Source organism: Strigops habroptila, chromosome 7, assembly GCF_004027225.2.
Source record: "Strigops habroptila isolate Jane chromosome 7, bStrHab1.2.pri, whole genome shotgun sequence".
In the NCBI taxonomy this organism is placed as follows: domain Eukaryota; kingdom Metazoa; phylum Chordata; class Aves; order Psittaciformes; family Psittacidae; genus Strigops; species Strigops habroptila.
This window is the reverse complement of record NC_044283.2, coordinates 215,492-233,382: the sequence shown is the minus strand read 5'-3', so window position 1 is coordinate 233,382 and position 17,891 is coordinate 215,492. Positions and strand designations below refer to the sequence as shown.

Genomic DNA, 17,891 nt, shown 5'->3' with positions numbered 1-17,891 from the left:
ACCCCAGCACACCCCATCGCACCCCGCTCCCTCCCGCTCCCTCCCGGCCCCTCCCACCTCTCCCATCCCTCCCGCAGCCGGACGCGTCCCCGTCTCTATGGCAACTCTGGCTCCGCCCCCCGACGCACCGCGCACGGTGACGTCACCTCGCCGCCCCGCCCCCTGCCTCATCACGCAGCGTCGCCGTCTCCATGGCTGCGGCCGCCAGCGAGTGAGCGCGGCCGGGGCCGGGGCCGGGGCCGGGGCCGGGGCCGGGGCCGGGGCCGGGGCCGGGGCCGGGGCCGGGCTCTGGGCTCAGGGCTCGGAGCGGGGCCGGGGCCGGGAGCGGGAGCGGGGCCGGGAGCGGGGCCGGGAGCGGAGCGGGGCCCGGAGCGGGGCCGGGAGCGGAGCGGGGCCGGGGCGGGGAGCGGGGCCGGCAGCGGAGTAGGAGCGGGAGCGGAGCGGGGACGGAGTGTCCCGGCGGGAACTGGGGACGGGAAAGGGGCCGGGGACAGGGAGAGCGGGACGGGACCGGGGATCCCGGGGGGAACTGGGAACGGGAAAGGATAACGGGGCCGGATACAGGAAGGGGGGTGAAGCCGGGACGGGACCGGGGGGCCCGTTCGCCGGTGTCGGTGCCGGAGCTGGCGGTGCCCGCAGGATGTACCGGCGGGAGCAGAGCCTCCCGCTGCCCAGCAGCAGCGCGGCGCTGTACAACAACCTCAGCGTGCTCCGCCAGCCCGGGCCGCAGCTCCAGCGCTTCAGCGCCGTGCACGGGCCCAGCCTCAGCCTGCTCAGCGCTGCCGCCGCCGGGCTCGGCCTCTCGCACCGCCAGCTCCCGGCCCGGGAGCCCGGCCTGGGCGTCAGCACCCCGCTGCTCACCCAGGTACGGGCCCTGCGCACACGCGTCTCCGGGCGGCTTGGGCTGTCCCTCGCCTCAAGGGGAGGAGGGTCCTGCCCCGTGTCCCCCTGCCCCAGCTCCTGCCCCTTGCCCCCTGCCCATCCCCGCCCCGTGTCCCCTGCCCCGGCTCCTGCCCCGTGTGCCCCTGCTCGTCCCTTGCCCATCCCTGCCCCATGTCCCCTGCCCATCCCTGCCCCGTGTCCCCCTGCTCGTCTCCTGCACCGTGTCCCCCTGCCCCAGCTCCTGCCCCTTGCCCCCTGCCCATCCCTGCCCCGTGTCCCCTGCCCATCCCTGCCCCATGTCCCCTGTCCCTGCCCTGTGTCCCCTGCCCATTCCCTGCCCATCCCTGCCCCGTGTCCCCTGCCCCAGCTCCTGCCCCGTCTCCCCCTGCCCATCCCTGCCCCGTGTCCCCCTGCCCATCCCTGCCCCGTGTCCCCTGCCCCGCTGCCCTGAGCCCGTTCCGTCGCAGGCAGCCTGGTGTGTCCTGCCCTCGCGAGTGCTGCTGGTGCTGACCTCCCAGAAGGGGATCCAGGTGAGGTGGCTTCCCCGGAGGGTGAGGAGGGAGGTCCCAACACGGGGAGGATGAGCTCGCTGGGGGGAGAGGCGGGTTCCTGGGGCACCTCCTGGGGTCCTGCTGCGTGCCGAGGGCTGTCACTGTCTCCTGGGGACCCCCTGGGGCACTGGTTGAGCCTGAAGCCATAAAGGAATCATAGAATCCAAAATCCCAGCTTGGGAGGGAGCTCAAGGATCATCTGATCCAACCTTTCCAGGCACAGCATCACCCAGACTATGTGTCCCAGCACCTTGTGCAGCACAATCTTAACAGTGTCCAAAGCTGGGAATCCACCACTTCCCTGAGGAGATGATTCCAGTGGCTGGTTGTTCTCCCTGGGAAGGGTTTCCTTCTCGTGTCCAGTTGGAATCTCCCCAGCAACAACTTGTGCCCATCACCCCTCAGCTTTCCCATGGGACTCCTTGTCCAAAGGGAGTCTCCATCTTCTCTGCAGCCACCCTTTAACCACTGCCCCATGGTGACAAGGTCTCCCTTTAAGGAGCCTTCTCTTCTCCAGCAGCACAGTCCCAGCTCAGCCTTTCCTCACACACTTCCCAGCCCTTGGATCATCTTCGTGGCCCTTCCCTGGACCCCTCCAGCCCCTCCACATCATTCTGTACAGGAGGGACCACACCGAGCCCGGTGACCCCCCCCCGGCTTTCACCCTCACGCTGCTCCCGTCCCTCCGCAGATGTACGAGGCCGACGGCTCCGTCCTGGTTTACTGGCACGCGCTGGACGTGGCGGAGCATCCTCCTGGTAACGCCGCGGCGGGACCTGGCCCCTTCCCTGCACCCGGGAGATCCCCTGGGCCCGCTCCTCCCGGCCGGAGCCCCCGCGGCCTCGCTGCGGTGCCCCCGGTGTGGGCGGCTCCCGGTGCCCCCGGTGTGAGCAGCTCCCGGTGTGACCGGCTCCCAGTTTCCTTGCAGCACAAGCCGTGTTTGCCCGTGGGATCGCTGCGGCAGGAGAGCGCTTCATCTGCGTGGGTGAGCGGAGTGGGGATGGGATGGGGTGGGATGGATGGGAGGGAGGGTGGCCACAGGGAAGGATGGAGGGTTGCCGGGTGCCCATAGGGAAGGATGGAGGGTTGCTGGGTGCCCATAGGGAAGGATGGAGGGTTGCTGGGTGCCCATAGGGAAGGATGGAGGGTTGCTGGGTGCCCATAGGGAAGGATGGAGGGTTGCCGGCTGTCCATAGGAAGGGCAGGAGGAGGTTTGGTGGCCGTGGTGCCGGTGTGGGTCCAGCCGAGGGGCGCTGCTGGCAGTGACCCCCCCTGTGCCGCAGGTACATCCTCGGGGCCGGTGCTGGTGTTCGACATCCCCCCCAAGGGCACCAACGTGACGGTGAGCGAGGTCCTGGAGCAGCACGGAGCCGCCATCACCGACATCGCAGCAGAGCAGGGCCGGGCCCCGGTACGTCCCGGGGGTCCCAGCACCAGGGGGGTTCAGGACTGTTGGGTTTGGGGGTGTCTCTGCATGAGGGGCCCCACCAGGGCTGTTCCCTCTGCTGCAGGGAGCAGCTACCCCCCAGTTGTCCCCATTTCTATTGGCACCGCTGGGCTCTGCTGCCCCAGCACCTCGGTGCCCGTGTCCCTCGGTGCCCGTGTCCCTCGGTGGGCTGAGGCTCAACCCAAGGGAGCTGATCCCTCACTGACAGTCTCGCTGCTGGCTCAGGGGGTCCCGGGACCCATCGGGATCCATCAGGCCAAGGGCTGGAGCACGGGAAGCGCTGTTGAAGCACAGTCCAGGGCTGGGATGGGGCTTCCCTCAGTGCAGCTTCGTCTGACACCTCTGCAGACGCACCAGTTGGGTTCCTCATCATTGACCACTTCCTCAGCGAGGCCGCTTCCTTGCACCCTCCGTAATCAGCTCCATTGAACTTTCTCTAACAGGTTCCCAATGAGCCTGGACATGGAGCCTCATTCCCTGAGAGCTGTCCTAGAATCATAGGATAGACTCACAGCACAGTTTGTGTTGGAGGGACCTTAAAGCTCCTCCAGCCCCAACCCCTGCCCCGGGCAGGGACACCTTCCACTAGAGCAGGTTGCTCCAAGCCCCTGTGTCCAACCTGGCCTTGAACACTGCCAGGGATGGGGCAGCCACAGCTTCTCTGGGCACCCTGTGACAGCGCCTCAGCACCCGCACAGGGAAGAGCTTCTACATTGTGTCTCATCCAACTCTTCGCTTTTCCATTTGGAAGCCATTCCCCTTGGCCTGTCCCTCCATCCCTTGTCCAAAGCCCCTCTCCAGGTTTCCTGGAGCCCCTTTAGGCACTGGAGCTGCTCCAAGGGCTCCTGGAGCTGCTCCAAGGGCTTCTGGAGCTGCTCCAAGGGCTTCTGGAGCTGCTCCATCCCATCTCCAGCCTGTGCCTGTGTGGGGATGTCCCCACCCAGGGCAGGTCCTTGCCCTTGTACCGGTGCAGGGGACAGGTTCTGTTCATGCCATCCACCCACCTCTCCCAGCCTTTGCTCCAGGAGCTGTTAATGCTTCCCATGGGGCAAGGACAGGCCCTGGCATGGGAATTCCAGGTGCCTGGAGGTGAAGGTGCGGCACGTGAGTGCACAGGGAGGGACGCGGTGATTCTACCTCGAAAGTCACGCCGTGTGTCATCGGCGTTGCCCAACACGAGCGTGTTCAGACGGAGGCCCCGGCGCCCGGTGCCAGCCCTGCTCCCTGGTTAAACCAGCAGCGGTTAAACTATAACCTGGTCCCGCTGCAGGGCCTGGCCGTGCCCTGCAGCAGCCGGGGCAGCGGGAGCCTGACCCAGCTCTGCTCTGCAGGACGGGGCTGGAGGCCTGGTGAGCGCCGACGACGCGGGGAGCCTGTGCGTGTGGAGCACGGGAGAGGAGTTCAGGCTGGTCAGCAAGGTCCCGGCCTGCGGGTGAGCCCCAGGGGCGATGCTGGGGTGTGGGGGGGGCTGTGGGGCTGCGCAGGGGGTGACTCCCGTCCGCCCCCAGCTGTACCTGCTCCTCCGTGGCGCTGTGGCACGGGACGGTGGCCGCCGGCTTCGGGAACGGGCAGATCCGGCTGTACGAGGCGGCGAGCGGCCGCCTGCGCGCGCAGGTCAATGCGCACGCGCGGTGGATCAACGCGCTGGACCTGGCGCCCGAGACAGGGAAGGTACGGCTGGGAGCAGGGGGTGGCCTGGCATCCCACCCGCATCCTGCCCTGCATCCTGCCCCGCATCCCGCCCTGCATCCCGCCCCGCATCCCACCCCGCATCCCACCCGCATCCCACCCCGCATCCCGCCCAGCATCCCACCCCGCATCCTCATCTGCATCCCACCCGCATCCCACCCGCATCCCACCCGCATCCCACCCCGCATCCCACCCCGCATCCCACCTCGCATCCCACCCCGCATCCCACCCCGCATCCCACACTGCATCCCACACTGCATCCTCATCTGCATCCCACCCGCATCCCACCCACATCCCAACCCACATCCCACACTACATCACACCCTGCATCCCGCCCAGCATCCCACCCCGCATCCCACCCCGCATCCCACCCCGCATCCCACCCCGCATCCCACCTGCATCCCACCCCGCATCCCACCCCGCATCCCACCCCGCATCCCACCCCGCATCCCACCTGCATCCCACCCCGCATCCCACCCCGCATCCCACCCCGCATCCCACCCCGCATCCCACCTGCATCCCACCCTGCATCCCACCCTGCATCCCACCCACATCCCACCCCGCATCTCACCCCGCATCCCATCCCACATCCCACCCACATCCCACCCCGCATCTCACCCCGCATCTCACCCCGCATCCCACCCTGCATCCCACCGTCCCGGAGCAGGCAGCCTGTGATGGCCATGCAGGGGCTGTCCCCTGCCCCACACATGGCACTGCCACCTCAGTGCCACCCCTCTGACCCCCCGGTCCCCACAGCCTCTGTCCTGCCCCCTCTGCAGCTGCTCTCGGGAGCGGAGGATTCCTTTGTTCACATCTGGAAGCTCAGCAGGAACCCGGACACCGACGACATCGAGGTGAGCTGGGTGAGGAGAAGCTGCCCGTGACCCCCCCCATGTGCTGGGTGCACCCCCATAGTGTGAGCAGCAGGTCAGGGAGGGGATCCTGCCCCTCTGCTGTGCTCTGGGGAGCCCTTAGAGCAGCTCCAGGGCCTAAAGGGGCTCCCGGAAACCTGGAGAGGGGCTTTGGACAAGGACCTGTAGGGATGGAATGAGGGGTAACAGCTTCCAACTGGGCGAGGGAAGAGTTGGATGAGATACAGGGAGGGTTGTGGGACATGGGAATGGGTTGAAAGGAGAAGCTGTGGCTGCCCCATCCCTGGCAGTGTTCAAGGCCAGGTTGGGCACAGGGGCTTGGAGCAACCTGCTCTAGTGGAAGGTGTCCCTGCCCGGGGCAGGGGTTGGGACTGGAGGAGCTTTAAGTTCCATTCTGCCCAAACCAGGCTGGGGTTCTGTGCTCCCGCAATGCCGAGCTCAAGCCCTGGCTCACATCCCAGCCTTCCCTTCCCCTCCTGCTGCAGACGGGCCGTTCCCGGGTTCCGGCTGCTCTCCTCCGGTGCCACATCCCGTGTCCTGTCCCCGCAGATCCAGCACTGTCACGCCGAGCGCGTTCCCGACACGCAGGTCTGCGGCGCCCGCTTCTGCGATCCCGAGGGAAACTCCTTCGCTGTCACTGGCTACGACCTGAGCGAGATCTTCCGCTACAGCCGGGCATAGGCCGTGCCCAGGGATGCAGGGAAAGCTGGGATGCGCCGGGACCAGCGGCACCGGGACCAGCGGCACTGAGGCTCCATGAGCAGGATGGGGTCAGCACTGACCCCCAGCTTCTGCTCCAGGAGTCCTGCTGGTAGAAATCTGTGTGAAGGTGGAGCTGAGCCACGATTTCCCCGCTACCAAACCCCCCCCAACCTCAGCCTGGCATCTCCATGCCCAGGGAATGCGAGTTTGGGGCTGCCCCGGCCACCCCGTGGGTCACTGAGCCCCACCTCGGGTCACTGAGCCCCACATCCTCCTCCCGCCCCCAGCCCCTCGGGAGGGAAGGCGGCGGCGTGGCTGGGAGCAGAACCAGCTCCGCTGTTCCCAGCTCCGGTTCCACCGGGATCCGATCCCGGCCAAACCAGTGCTGCGCGCCGGGAGCGCCGCGGGCCGCGTCCCACCCGTGGGTGCAGCTCCGTGGGGCCGCCCTGCCCCGGGGCAAGGCGAGGGGGAGCCGGTTCTGCTCCGTGGGGACACGGGGGGTCCCTCAGCCCCGGCCAGATGTGCGGGGCCACAGCTGTGCTGCGCTGGGGCAGCGGCTCCGTGCTCGCGGCGGCCCCCCGGGACCGGCCCATGGCTGCGGCTGCTGGTGCTGGGGCCGTGCCCCCCCTCACCCTGCACCCCCAGCTCTGCCCCAGCCCGGCCGGCCTGCAGCGGGGCGCAGGGGCTGCTCCCGCCCCCCCCAGCCCCTTCCCATGGGAATGGCCTGTCCCAGCACTCCCGTCCCGGCCATGGAATCCAATGTGGCCCCAGGGACCAGCTCGGCCTCTGGCTCTGCTCCCAGGGCCTGGGACACTCAGGGGTGCTGTGGGGCCCTGGGGGGGGGGAGGTGTTGAGCTCCCCCCATGGCCCCTCCTGCCCTGCTGGGGGTGCAGCTGGGGGTCCAGCTCCCCCCACGCCACCCCATGCTATGGGGCACAGACCCCATCATGTAACCTCAGACTCCCCCTATGAGCTGCACCCCCTGAGGAGTGGGTCAGCCCCCCCACGCTGCACCCCCACAGTGCTCTCCCCCCCAGCTATGGGTCAGGACCCCCCACTCCTCTCTGTGTGCCCCCCATTATAATAAATACACCTGAACGGATCCCCCCCCGTGCCTCTCCTTCCTGCGGGGGGGGGTTGTGGCACCGAGGGGGGGGGGGGTGACACCGAGGCCGGTCCCGTTACAAAAAGCTTTATTAAAGGTTAAAAGAGCCGCTGCCGAGGCGGGGGCTGCCCCTCCCCTCGCGGTGCCGGGGCCCGGGGGGGTCCCGGGGGGAGCCCGGGGGGGGCCGGAGCCGCGGTGCTCGTGTACAAAAGTCTACAAAGGGTTGTGCAGTTGAGGCCGGGGCCGGGCGCGGCCAAGGCACGAGATGAGCGGGGGGGGGGGGGGGGCGGGCCGAGCCGTGCCCCTGCCCACCCCCCCCCCCAAAGCACCCAGGGCCCCCCCTGCTCACAGCTTGACCCGTCCCTGGCCCGGGGGGGGTGAGAATACAGCACCAGAGCGCGGCGGGGCCCGGCCCCTCAATACTGCGCGGTCAGAGGTAGCACCAGCGATGGGCAGCGCCCGGCGCCGAGGCACGGGGGTGGGGCGCGGGCAGGGCGGGGGGGCCGGGCCCCCCCTCAGGACACGTGCGGCCGCCAGAAGCACCACTTGCTGCGCGGGTGCTGCGCGCGCTCCCGCTGCTCCTCGCGCTCCCGCTCCTTCTTGCAGCGCAGGTACAGGTCCTCCTCCTTCAGGTACCACACCGGCGGCCAGCGGTGCCGCTCGAAGTGCGCCCGGTTCTCTGCGGGCACGGCAGGCGTGGGCCACGGCACGGCACTACGTGTGCTATGGCATGGCACGCCATGGGATAGCAGTATGGCATGGCATGGCCATGGCACATGTTCTGGCACGGCACAGCAACGCAGGTTATGGCACAGCCTGTGCTATGGCATGGCACAACGTGGCACAGCATGGCATGGCATGGGACAGTAGTATGGCACGGCAGGGTATGGTATGGCTCAGCACAGCACAGTATGGCATGGCATGGTAAAACACTTGTTATGGCATGGCATGGCACAACACAGCATGGCATGGTATGGGCACGGCCTGGCACAGCACTGTATGGCAACGTATGGTGTGGCACAGCCTGGTATGGCACGGCATAACATGGTATGGTACAGCAAAACACTTGTTACGGCACAGCATGGGGTATGGCACGGTATGGTATGGCAATGTGTGTTATAGCACAGCACAGCATGGCACAGTGTGGTACACTATGGCACAGTGTGGCACAGTATGGCACAGTGTGGCACACTATGGCATGGTGTGGCACAGTGTGGCACAGTATGGCACACTATGGCGCGACATGCACCACATCCCTGTGACGTACCTGGGGACATGAACTTCATGTGCCGGGGGAAGCGGCGGCACACGCTGTTGTAGTTGGTGCAGATGTAGTGCCGGCACCAGGCCGCGAGCTGCCGCGCGTTGTGGAACTGCGGGGGCGGGGAGAGGGTCTCACCCTGCCCGGGGGGGCTGCCGGCACCACACAGCGCCCCACAGCGCCCCCCTGAACCCCAGAGCACCCCCCAACTGCCCATGGCACCCCTAAACACCCCCTAAACCCCCCCGCACCCACCTGTGTCAGCTCCAGGTAGAGCAGGACCTGCTCATCGATCTCCACCCGCTGCATGAACGCCCGCAGCAGCTCGTCCACCGCGTACTGCTCTGGGGGGGGACAGGCGGACAGTGCTGGGCTGGGGGACAGTGACGGGCTGGGGGACATGCCGGGGTGGGGGGGACACGCTGGGGACACGTGCTGTGGGCACGTGCTGTGGCTGCAACATGCCCTGGGGGCAACCAGCTCTTGTTGATGAGGGACACACTGATCCCTGTGTCACCGTCACCGCATTGATGGGTGACGTCAATGAGGGTCTGGGGGGGGTCAGTGAGGGTCTGGGGGGGTCAATGGGTGTCTGGGGGGGTCTGGAGCAACTGCGCTCACCCAGCTCTGGTTGATGAGGGACACATCGATCCCTGTGTCACCATCACTGCATTGACAGGTGACGTCAGTGGGGTTAATGGAAGGGTTTGGGGGTGTCAGTGGGGGTCTGAGGGGATCAGTGGGGCTCCGGGGGGTCAGTGGGGGCCGCGGGGTCTCACCGGTGAGCGCCTGCAGGCGCGGCAGGCACAGCCGGTCGGTCAGGATGAGCAGCTCCATCGCGTCCAGGTCGGGCGTTGGGGTGAAGACCCCGGTGTAGAGGAAGTCGAGGACGGCGCGGAGGGAGGCGCAGCTGGTGCCAGGCAGCGGGACCTGGGCACAACGGGGGGCTCTGGGGGGGGACGCTGCTGCCGGCAGCACCACGGGCACAGCGGGACGGCGGGACCCCCCCTCCCCGTCCCCGTCCCCAGCCCCGTCCCTTCACCTCGGAGGCGTAGCTCTCCCGAAAGGCCCCCCGGAACATCGCCATCATCCAGTCGCAGCCCGCGATGAGCAGCGGCTTGTGCGCCGGCACCGCGCCGTCGTCCACCCGGAACACCACGTCTGGCACCGCAAGGGGATGGGACAGTGTGGGGACAGGTACCCCCCTGTCCATGCGGGTCACCGCGTGCCACCCGCAGGAAGGGCAGGGTCCGGGTGACGTCCCCATCCAGGGCCCCCCGTACCTGCGAAGACGCCCTTGGCCAGGCACTCCTTGATGCGGTTGGCGCGGCGGACGTGGAAAGCTTTGGTGATCTCCTGGTTCATGAAGCTCTCCTTGTTGAGCACGTTGGCCACCATCATGCGCAGGTCGAACACCTCCAGCAGCTCGGCGATGGTGGCCACGTGCCGCAGGTCGCCGCGGGCCTGGTCCAGCCGCCCGGTGTACAGGTACTCGAGCACGGCGCGGAATGGCTCCGCCTGCACGCGCGGCTCCATGCGCACCAGTGCCATGCGCCGCTCGCGCCCCGACACCGGCTCCGACACCACCTCCCAGCTCATGCTCACGAACCCGCGGCCCCACGACGACAGGTCCCGGGTGCTGCTGTCCCCCGTGTCCCCCCCCCCAGCATCCCCTGTATCCCCCGTGCTGTCCCCCGCCGCCGGCCGCAGCGCGTCGTCGCTGTGAGAGCCCCGCATCGGGGCGCTGCCGCCCTCGGCCGGGTCCCCCCGGCCCCCGTCCAGGCTCTGTGTGTGCGCGGCCGGGCCCTTGTCCCCCCGCCACGGCCCCTCCAGCGTGAAGAGGTCGTAGAACTTGGAGCAGGAGGTGGCCAGGTAGACGCGGTGGGCGAAGACGCGCTGCCCGCCCTGCAGCTGGAAGACGACGTCGGCGCAGAGCGGGGTGCGGAAGAGCGCGGCCGGGCCCCAGCCGCGGCTGGCCGGGGCCTCGGGGACCTGGATGACGGGCGGCGGGGGCTTGGGGGGCAGGAACGGCGCCTGCAGCAGCGGCCGCTGCATCTTCTTCAGGTGGGACTTCCAGAACTGGAGGTGGCGGCGGGAGATGAGCGCGGCGCGGATGGCGTTGTCGAACACGTCCTTGATGCCGAACTGCGCCACCACGCTGGTCTCGTAGTACGGCACCCCCAGCTCCTTGGCCACCTCGTGCCCGCGCTCCGGGGGCAGGATGTCCGTGGGCTTGATGGGCCTACGGGGGGACACAGAGCGGGGCCGTGTCACCGCGGAGGGGTCCCAGTCCCCGTCCCCATCCCACCACCCGGCGCGGCGCAGCCGGGTCCTCACTTGGCCAAGGGGCGCCGGGCCCGGTTGACAGCCTCCAGGTCGGCGTAGCGCAGGTCCAGCTGGCACCCTACCAGCACGATGGGTGTCCGCGGGCAGAAGTGCTTGATCTCGGGGTACCACATGGTCTTCACGTGCCGCAGAGAGTTGGGGTTGGCCAGGGAGAAGCAGAGAACCACCACGTCCGACCTGCGGCGGGACAGGAGCAGGAGCAGGAGGAAGAGGAGGACGAGGAGGGTGAGGGCAGCCCAGCCCCAGCACATCCCACTGTCACCCGCCGTCCCCAGGCCACCCTGTGCACCCCTCCTTGCTCAGGGAATGGCACTGGGGTCCCATCAGGAACACCCACGGCTGGAGCCGGCTGCCCCCAGCATGGGACCCCCCAGTGTACCCCACAGGGCTCTGCCCCACGGCCCGCTGGAGCCTCATGGCCGTGCATGGGAGGGATGGCGGATGGGAAGGAGGAAGATGATGGCACCCGGCTCTGTGTCACCACGGTTGGTCAAGCCAAGGGCTGCTCCAGCTCGGGTACAGCACAGGACCAGCACCGCACAGCACTGTGCCCACCCTGACCCCAGACAACCCCCCAGAGCCCTCAGGGCTGTGGGACAGACCCATAGAGAGCGGCCAGACCCGGCACTGTCCCTGCCCCACCGCCCCGAGCCCCTTCCTGCTGCCGCCGCGGGGCTGCCCCCCGGGCACCACGTCCCAGCACCGCGCTGGCACGTCCAGGGGCTCGGGGGAGCTCCCCAGGCAAGGTGACAAGGGACGCGCCGGAGGTGCCAGCGGCACCCAGGTCCCCGCAGTCCCCGGGGGCCCTTATAAGGTGCCCGTGAGCAGCCACGTGGGCCCAAACCCGGCTTGTTTTTAGTCTGTGCCTTGCCAAGACGTGACCAGGAGGCGCCTCTGGAGTGGGGCCCGTGTCACAGACCAAGATAGCGCCACCGCGGGCCCCCCGCCAGCACCGGGGCCGGCGCCAATGTCCCCAGGGCCGCAGGACCCCCGGGCGGGGCAGCCCCACACCCGCTGCCCCCGGGGCCGCCCATGGTGCTGGGGGGAGATTAGAGCCGCGCTGGCACCGGTGCGACCGGCGATAACGGCCTGGATGTGCCACGGGGCGGGGGGGGTACAGCCCGCGGGGGGGGCCAGGGCAGTGCCCCGGGGGTCCCAGCACCCCCAATCTGCCCCCAGCGCCCCCCGGTCACTGCTGGGATAACCAGAGCAGTGTCATGGTGCCCCCGAGGTGCTGGGAGCAGCCCCTGGATGGTGGGGGGGTGCTGCAGAACCCCCCTCGAGGGTTTGGGGGGCTAAAGGGGTTCTTGGGGTGCTGGAAGGGGCACGGGGGGGTTTTGGGTGCCTGTGTCCCCCCGGGGTGGGGAGGGCTGAGGGGTTGGGGTGCCAGTGGGGGATTGGGGTTCTGGGCGGGGGGGGTCAGGGTGCCGGGGGGGGTGTGTTCAGGGTGCTGGTGACAGGTCAGGGCGCCGTTGGGGGGCTTCAGGGTGCCGCGGGGGGGGTCAGGGTGCTGGTGGGGGAATCAGGGTGCCGCGGGGGGGGTTAGGGTGCTGCTGGGGGGATCAGGGTGCTGCTGGGGGGGGTCAGGGTGCCGCGGGGGGGTCTGGACACCGGGGCTCCCACCTGCCATAGGCGAAGCGCCGGTCCTTGTGGTGATCCCCGAAGGTGTCCCAGAGCCGCAGGGAGACGCTGACCTCGTCCACCACATCCCGGGAGCGCTCCAGCACCTGCCGCACGCGGAGCCCCCGTCACGGCACCCCCGGTACGCCCCGTACCCCGGTCCCCCCGTACCCCTGCGCCCCCCGCCCCGCCCGCCCCGCACCTCCTGGCAGACGCGGTACTGGTCGATGGCCCACACGGTGGGGACGTGCGTGGCCAGGAGCTGGTACTGGCTGAGCGTGGCGTTGCAGGCGCGGGCGCAGATGAGCCGCGTCTTGCCCACCGCGTTGTCCCCGACCACCACGCACTTGATGGTCTCGACGTTGGGCCGCTCGTAGTCCACGTCCAGGTCCATGTGCGCCGCGGGGGCCCCGGGCCCGGCCCCGCTCGGCCCCGGCCGCGCTCAGCGCCGACCCCGGCCCCCCCCCCGGACCGGACCCGGCCCCGCCGCCGCCCGGGCCCGCTACCGCGCCCGCCCCGCCCCGCCCCGCCCCGCGGCCAATCAGCGCCCGCCCTGACGCCGCGCCACGCCCCTCCGGCCCCGCCCCTCCGACTCCGCCAATCGCAGCCCGGCCCGCCCCGCCTGGCCACGCCCACATCACTCCGCTCCCTTCCCCCCCGCCCGGCCCCGGCCGCCGCGCGGACAAAGGAGCGCCGCCAGGGGGCGCCGCGCACGCGTGACTGCCCCCCCCGCGGGCGGAGGCCACGCCCCCGGGAGGGGCGGGGCCTGATGGACACGCCCCCTGTATTCGCCCCGCCCACCGGGGATGGGGGGGGACCAGTGACACCAGTGACACCAGTGACACCGGCAGCACCAGCAGCACCAGCGACACCACTGACAGCAGTGACAGCAGTGACACCAGTGACACCAGTGACACCAGTGAGACCAGTGACTCTGCTCAGCCCCTGCAGACCAGAATCCCGGTACAGCCAGCGCCCCCACCAGTGACACCAGTGCACGCCCGTGTGAATCACCAGTACCAGTGTGCACATGCGGAAACAGTCACACCAGGGCGCTCCGGTACGTACCAGTCACACCAGTAACAGCACCAGCCTCCAGCACTGCCCCGTGTTCCAGCATGTGGACCAGGAACACCAGTGAGACCAGTAACACCAGTGAGACCAGTGAGATCAGTGAGTCCAGGAACACCAGTGAGAGCAGTAGCACCAGTGAGACCAGTAATACCAGTGTCACCAGTGACGCCAGTGAAACCGAGACCCCAGCCACGTGGCAGGGTGGGCGCAGGCCCTGGGCACGGGGCTCACAGGAGCCCTTGGCTGCAATGGGCTGGTGGCCTCTATGGGCTGGTGGCCGCAGCAGATGTGTCCCTTGGCGGGGGGGCCATGGAAGCTGTGGCTGTACCGGGGTGTCCCCAGTGCCGCCCCCCTGTCTGGGGCCCCATTCCAGTAGCGGATGTTTTCCATCCCTCAGGAATTGGGGTTTGGAGCTGCCGTGACCAAATAAGGGCATGGCCAAGCATGGTCCTGTGGGAGCTGGAGCCTGACTGGGATGGGGTGGGATGGGATGGGGATGGCGATAGGGATATGATGGGATGGGAATAGAATGGGGATGGGATGGGATAGGATGGGGATGGGATGGGAAGAGAATGGAATGGGATGGAATGGAATGGAATGGAATGGGATGGAATGGGATGGAATGGAATGGGATGGGATGGGGATGGGATGGGATAGGGATGGGATGGGGATGGGATGGGATGGGATAGGATAGGATAGGGATGGGATAGGGATGGGATTGGACCTCCCCTCCACCAGCCCGGCTGAGCATCCCGCGCCGCGGCCCTGCACATGTGGCCACCCCAAGCCGGGCTCGCTCCCTGCCTGCAGCCCCACGTGCTGCTCTGGGACCAGCAGAGCACCCACATCCCGGGGTGGGACTCTGGGACCTGCACCCACATCCCAGCACAAGACCCTGCACAGCACCCATGTCCCAGTGTGGGACCCGCATCCCAGCACAGGACCCAGTACAGCACACACACCCCAGTGCTGGATGCTGGCACAACACCCACATGCCAGTGTGGGATTCTGGGATCACATCCTAGCGCAGGATCCTGTGTCCAGCACCCGCATCCTGGTTTGGGACCCTGCACAGCACCCTCATCCCGGTGCGGGACCCTCATCCCGGTGCGGGACCCTCATCCCAGTGCGGGACCCTCACCCCGGTGCCGGCCCCCGCCCCGCACCCGCGCCCGCCGCGCCCGGTGCCGCCCCCCCGCCCCGCCCGGCGCGGCCGGTCCCTCCCGCGGGCGGCGGGGGCGGGTTCGGGCTGGCGCGGCGGCACCGGGAGCGGCGGGACGCGGGATGGCGGCCCCGGGGCTGGAGCGGCACCGGCTGGCGCTGCTGGCGGCGCGGGAGGACGTGGGCAACCCCCGCGCCGGCACCGACTGGTGAGCGTCGGCACCGGGCCGGGAGCGGGCCGGGAGCGGAGCACGGGAGCGGGCACTTGGAGCGGAGAACGGGGACGGGCACCGGGAGCGGGCATCAGAAATGGGCACGGAGCACCGGGGCGGACACGGGGCACCGGGAATGGGCATCGGGAGCGAGGAACGGGCACCGGAAACCGGGAATGGGAGCGGGCACCGGGAACGGGCAACGGCTGCGGAAGCGGGAAACGGGAGCGGCCACCGGCATCGGGCATGGGGACCGGGAGCAGGCACCGGGGGCAGGCATCGGGAGCAGGCACCGGGAATAGGCACCGGGAAGGGGCATCTGTACGGGCGGGGCGGGCGTGGAGGGGCGGTCCGAGACACACCGAGCGGCGGCACCGGGCCGGGGGGTCTGGCGCGCACCGGGGTCCCGGCGGGGCCATGGGGCCGGTGGTGCCGGGCCGGGGGCTGAGCTCCCCGCCCCGCCGCGCCGCTCTGGGAACCCGCCGCCTGGTCCCGCCCCGCCCGGTCCCGCCGCCGCCGCCGGGCTGGGAGCGGCGTCGCCGCCTGGGGCCCGGGGTCGCCGAGGGGGGCCCGGCGGAGGTCCCCCCCGCTGCAGCCGGTGGCCCCCCAGGCCCCACCGGGCGGCGGGTGACGGGACCGGGTGAACCGGCAGCGCCGGAGCTCGACTGGCTCCCGCCACTGGGACGCGTGCGGCCGGCGGGGCCCGCCATGGCCTGACGTGTCCCGGCGCGTCCTGCCCTGTCCTGCCCTGTCCTGCCCTGTCCTGCCATGCCGTGCCATGCTATGCCATGTTCCACTGTGCTGTGCCGTTCCATACCATGCCGTGCCATACTATGCTGTGCCGTGCCATGCTGTGCCATGTCCTATCGTGTTCAGCCCTGCCATGCCATGCCCCATATCATTCTGTGTCCTGCCATGCCGTGCCACATCCCCGTGTGCCTCCATGCCATGCCCTACCACGTCATTCCGTGTCCTGCCATGCCATGTCCTGCTGTGCTGTGTCCTGCCATGTTCTGCCATGCCCTGTCATGTCACTCCGTGTCCTGCCCTGCCATGCCATGTTCCACGTCCTGCCCTCCCATGCCATGTTCCACTGTGCTGTGCCATGTCCTGCCATGTTCTGCCCTGCCCTGCCATGTCTCATGTCGTTCCACATCCATGCCATGCTGTGCTGTGCCCTGCCATGTTCTGCCATGTTCTGTGCTGCTGTGCCACGTTCTGCCGTGCCATGCCCTACCATGTCATTCCATGTCATTCCATGCTGCGCCATGTCCAGCTGTGCCATGCTGTGTTCTGCCCTGCCGTGCCCCATGTCATCCCATGCCCTGCCACGCCGCACACGTGCTCCCGGTGCCATGCCATGTCCCGCCACATGCCACCGCATGCACATGTAATCGGGCCCGTGTGGAGGCAAAGAGGTGGCAGAACCACAGTGAATGCCCGGCCGGGGCCCCACCAGCACGGCCCGGGGGGACCCGGACCCCCAACCCCGGGGGACACGGGAAGGTCCGGGGGGGTCGAGCCGCTGCTTCCCGCAGCCCCATTGTCCCGGGGCGGATGCTGCCGGCGCCACTTCCATGAATTCAGCCTGGCAGAGGCACGGGGGGGACACGGGGGGACACAGGGGGGACACGGGACTGCCCGGGGCCCGTCCCCAGGGTGCCCCCCCCAACCCCCTACAACCCCCCCAGGGCCGTCTTTGGCTACGAGAAGCACCATGATCTCAAGCTGCTGGACTCCGGAGGTAACGGGGAGCCCCGGGGTGCAGGAGGGTGCTGGGGGGTCCGCTCTGTGCCCCCCCCGCCCTGACCCCCCCTCCCGCCGCAGCCGGGGGTCCGGATGAACTGGCCGGGAAGTTCTCGGCCGGCAGCGTCATGTACGGGCTGTGCCGCGTCCCGGAGCCCGGCACCGGCGCCCCCCGCGTCGTGCTCATCAGCTGGGTGAGTGCGGGCCCGGGGGCTCGGAGCGTCCCCCCCCTCTACCGGGCACCGGGGGCGGGGACGTGGCCCCGGTGCCGCCCTCAGCGCCCCGTTCCCGGTGCCAGGTCGGGGAGAAGGTGCCGGAAGCCCAACGGGAAGCGTGTGCCGGGCATCTGCCGGTCCTCAGGGGCTTCTTCCGGGTGAGCGGGGGGGGCCCCGGCCCCCCCACATGATCCTGAACCCCCCCCACATGATCCTGACCCCCCCCCCAATGATCCTGACCTGTCCCATGTGTCCTGACACCCCCCATGGATCCTGCCCGCCCCCCCAATGATCCTCCCCCCCCCATGGATCCTGACCCCCCATGGATCCTTCTCCCCTCAGTCATCCTGACACCCTCCTATGGGTCCTGACCCACCCCATGGATGGCTCCTGCCCCCATGTCCCATCCCCCGAGTCCCGCCTGGGTGCTGTGTCTGCATCCGGACCCACATCTGGATCCGGCCCCACATCTGGAGCACGCCAGGGAATGGCGCCAGGACCCGGGGGGGTGGGAAGGGAGGCGGGGGCGCCGCGGGTGCTCACGGGGGTGACACGGTCCCGTCCCGGTGCCAGGAGGCCAGCGCGGTGCTGAGCGCCCGCCGCCCCGAGGAGGTGACGCGGGAGGGGCTGAGCCGGGCGCTGGCAAAACTGGAGCCCCCCGTCACCAGGAGGGTGCCCCCCCCCGACACCCAGGAGCTCGTGGTGAGGAGCGGTCCCTGAGGGGGTCCTGGATAGGGAGTCCTGGGGGGCGGATCCCTGAGCTGGGGGTCCTGGGGGGGGGCTGTGCCCATAGGGTGCCATCTGGGGGTCCCTTGGGGGGGGGCCCCGGATGGAGGGTCCCTGGGTTGGGGGTCCTGAGGGTTGAGTCCCTGGGGGGATCATAAGGGGGGTACCTGGGTGGGATGTCCCTGGGGGTGTCCCTGGATTGGGGGTCCTTCGAGGGGGGCGGTACCTGTGTGCGTGTCCGGGGGACGTGTCTGTGGGTGTCATCTGGGGGTCCCTGGA

General features: G+C 69.3%; 4 protein-coding genes and 1 long non-coding RNA gene across 6 annotated transcripts in view; 2 read left to right on the top strand and 3 right to left on the bottom strand.

Annotated features, from left to right (window-relative positions):
- The first annotated feature begins 158 nt into the window (after positions 1–158).
- On the top strand, positions 159–7,248 carry WDR54 (WD repeat domain 54). 2 transcript variants are annotated; one of them, XM_030492902.1, is made up of 10 exons: positions 159–211; positions 640–865; positions 1,350–1,412; positions 2,125–2,191; positions 2,362–2,418; positions 2,717–2,844; positions 4,212–4,312; positions 4,389–4,551; positions 5,352–5,426; positions 5,994–7,248. In XM_030492902.1, exons 1-10 carry the CDS (start codon positions 192–194, stop codon positions 6,123–6,125), a joined length of 1,032 nt encoding a protein of 343 aa, XP_030348762.1. In that variant the 5' UTR covers positions 159–191; the 3' UTR covers positions 6,126–7,248. The 2 variants fall into 2 exon arrangements, with proteins under 2 accessions (XP_030348762.1, XP_030348763.1); XM_030492903.1 differs by having other exon boundaries at positions 188–211; positions 5,329–5,426.
- LOC115610845 lies at positions 2,843–4,475 on the bottom strand. Its single transcript, XR_003992358.1, has 3 exons — positions 4,395–4,475; positions 4,018–4,253; positions 2,843–3,369 (listed from the first exon to the last, which is right to left on the bottom strand). It is a non-coding gene; the product is annotated as an uncharacterized LOC115610845 (long non-coding RNA).
- Positions 7,249–7,322: 74 nt separating the features above from the next.
- On the bottom strand, positions 7,323–13,057 carry LOC115610849 (rho-related BTB domain-containing protein 2-like). Its single transcript, XM_030492909.1, has 10 exons — positions 12,681–13,057; positions 12,482–12,585; positions 10,850–11,035; positions 9,796–10,754; positions 9,555–9,673; positions 9,292–9,442; positions 8,768–8,856; positions 8,519–8,624; positions 7,750–7,930; positions 7,323–7,714 (listed from the first exon to the last, which is right to left on the bottom strand). Exons 1-9 carry the CDS (start codon positions 12,870–12,872, stop codon positions 7,767–7,769), a joined length of 2,070 nt encoding a protein of 689 aa, XP_030348769.1. The 5' UTR covers positions 12,873–13,057; the 3' UTR covers positions 7,323–7,714; positions 7,750–7,766.
- A 1,756-nt stretch (positions 13,058–14,813) lies between these two features.
- On the top strand, positions 14,814–17,606 carry LOC115610749 (drebrin-like protein B). Its single transcript, XM_030492725.2, has 5 exons — positions 14,814–14,922; positions 16,617–16,669; positions 16,753–16,865; positions 16,970–17,044; positions 17,460–17,606. Exons 1-5 carry the CDS (start codon positions 14,837–14,839, stop codon positions 17,604–17,606), a joined length of 474 nt encoding a protein of 157 aa, XP_030348585.2. The 5' UTR covers positions 14,814–14,836.
- A 266-nt stretch (positions 17,607–17,872) lies between these two features.
- Positions 17,873–17,891, bottom strand: part of MOGS (mannosyl-oligosaccharide glucosidase) — a 677-nt gene continuing 658 nt past the window's right edge. The window contains exon 3 of the mRNA XM_032920067.1: positions 17,873–17,886. Coding sequence (XP_032775958.1) covers positions 17,873–17,886 — 14 coding nt within the window. The remainder of the gene's footprint in view (positions 17,887–17,891) is intronic.

Excerpts from the sequence above, each read along its gene's own strand:
- WDR54 (XM_030492902.1), top strand. The coding sequence starts at position 192 with ATGGCTGCGGCCGCCAGCGA. Across the intron at positions 2,192-2,361 it reads CGTGGCGGAGCATCCTCCTG|CACAAGCCGTGTTTGCCCGT; the intron begins GTAACGCCGCGG and ends GTTTCCTTGCAG. Across the intron at positions 5,427-5,993 it reads CGGACACCGACGACATCGAG|ATCCAGCACTGTCACGCCGA; the intron begins GTGAGCTGGGTG and ends CTGTCCCCGCAG.
- LOC115610849 (XM_030492909.1), bottom strand. The coding sequence starts at position 12,872 with ATGGACCTGGACGTGGACTACGAGCGGCCCAACGTCGAGACCATCAAG. Across the intron at positions 9,443-9,554 it reads GGGAGAGCTACGCCTCCGAG|GTCCCGCTGCCTGGCACCAG; the intron begins GTGAAGGGACGG and ends CGTTGTGCCCAG. Across the intron at positions 7,931-8,518 it reads CATGAAGTTCATGTCCCCAG|AGAACCGGGCGCACTTCGAG; the intron begins GTACGTCACAGG and ends CCGTGCCCGCAG.
- LOC115610749 (XM_030492725.2), top strand. The coding sequence starts at position 14,837 with ATGGCGGCCCCGGGGCTGGAGCGGCACCGGCTGGCGCTGCTGGCGGCG. Across the intron at positions 14,923-16,616 it reads CCCCGCGCCGGCACCGACTG|GGCCGTCTTTGGCTACGAGA; the intron begins GTGAGCGTCGGC and ends CAACCCCCCCAG. Across the intron at positions 17,045-17,459 it reads TCCTCAGGGGCTTCTTCCGG|GAGGCCAGCGCGGTGCTGAG; the intron begins GTGAGCGGGGGG and ends TCCCGGTGCCAG.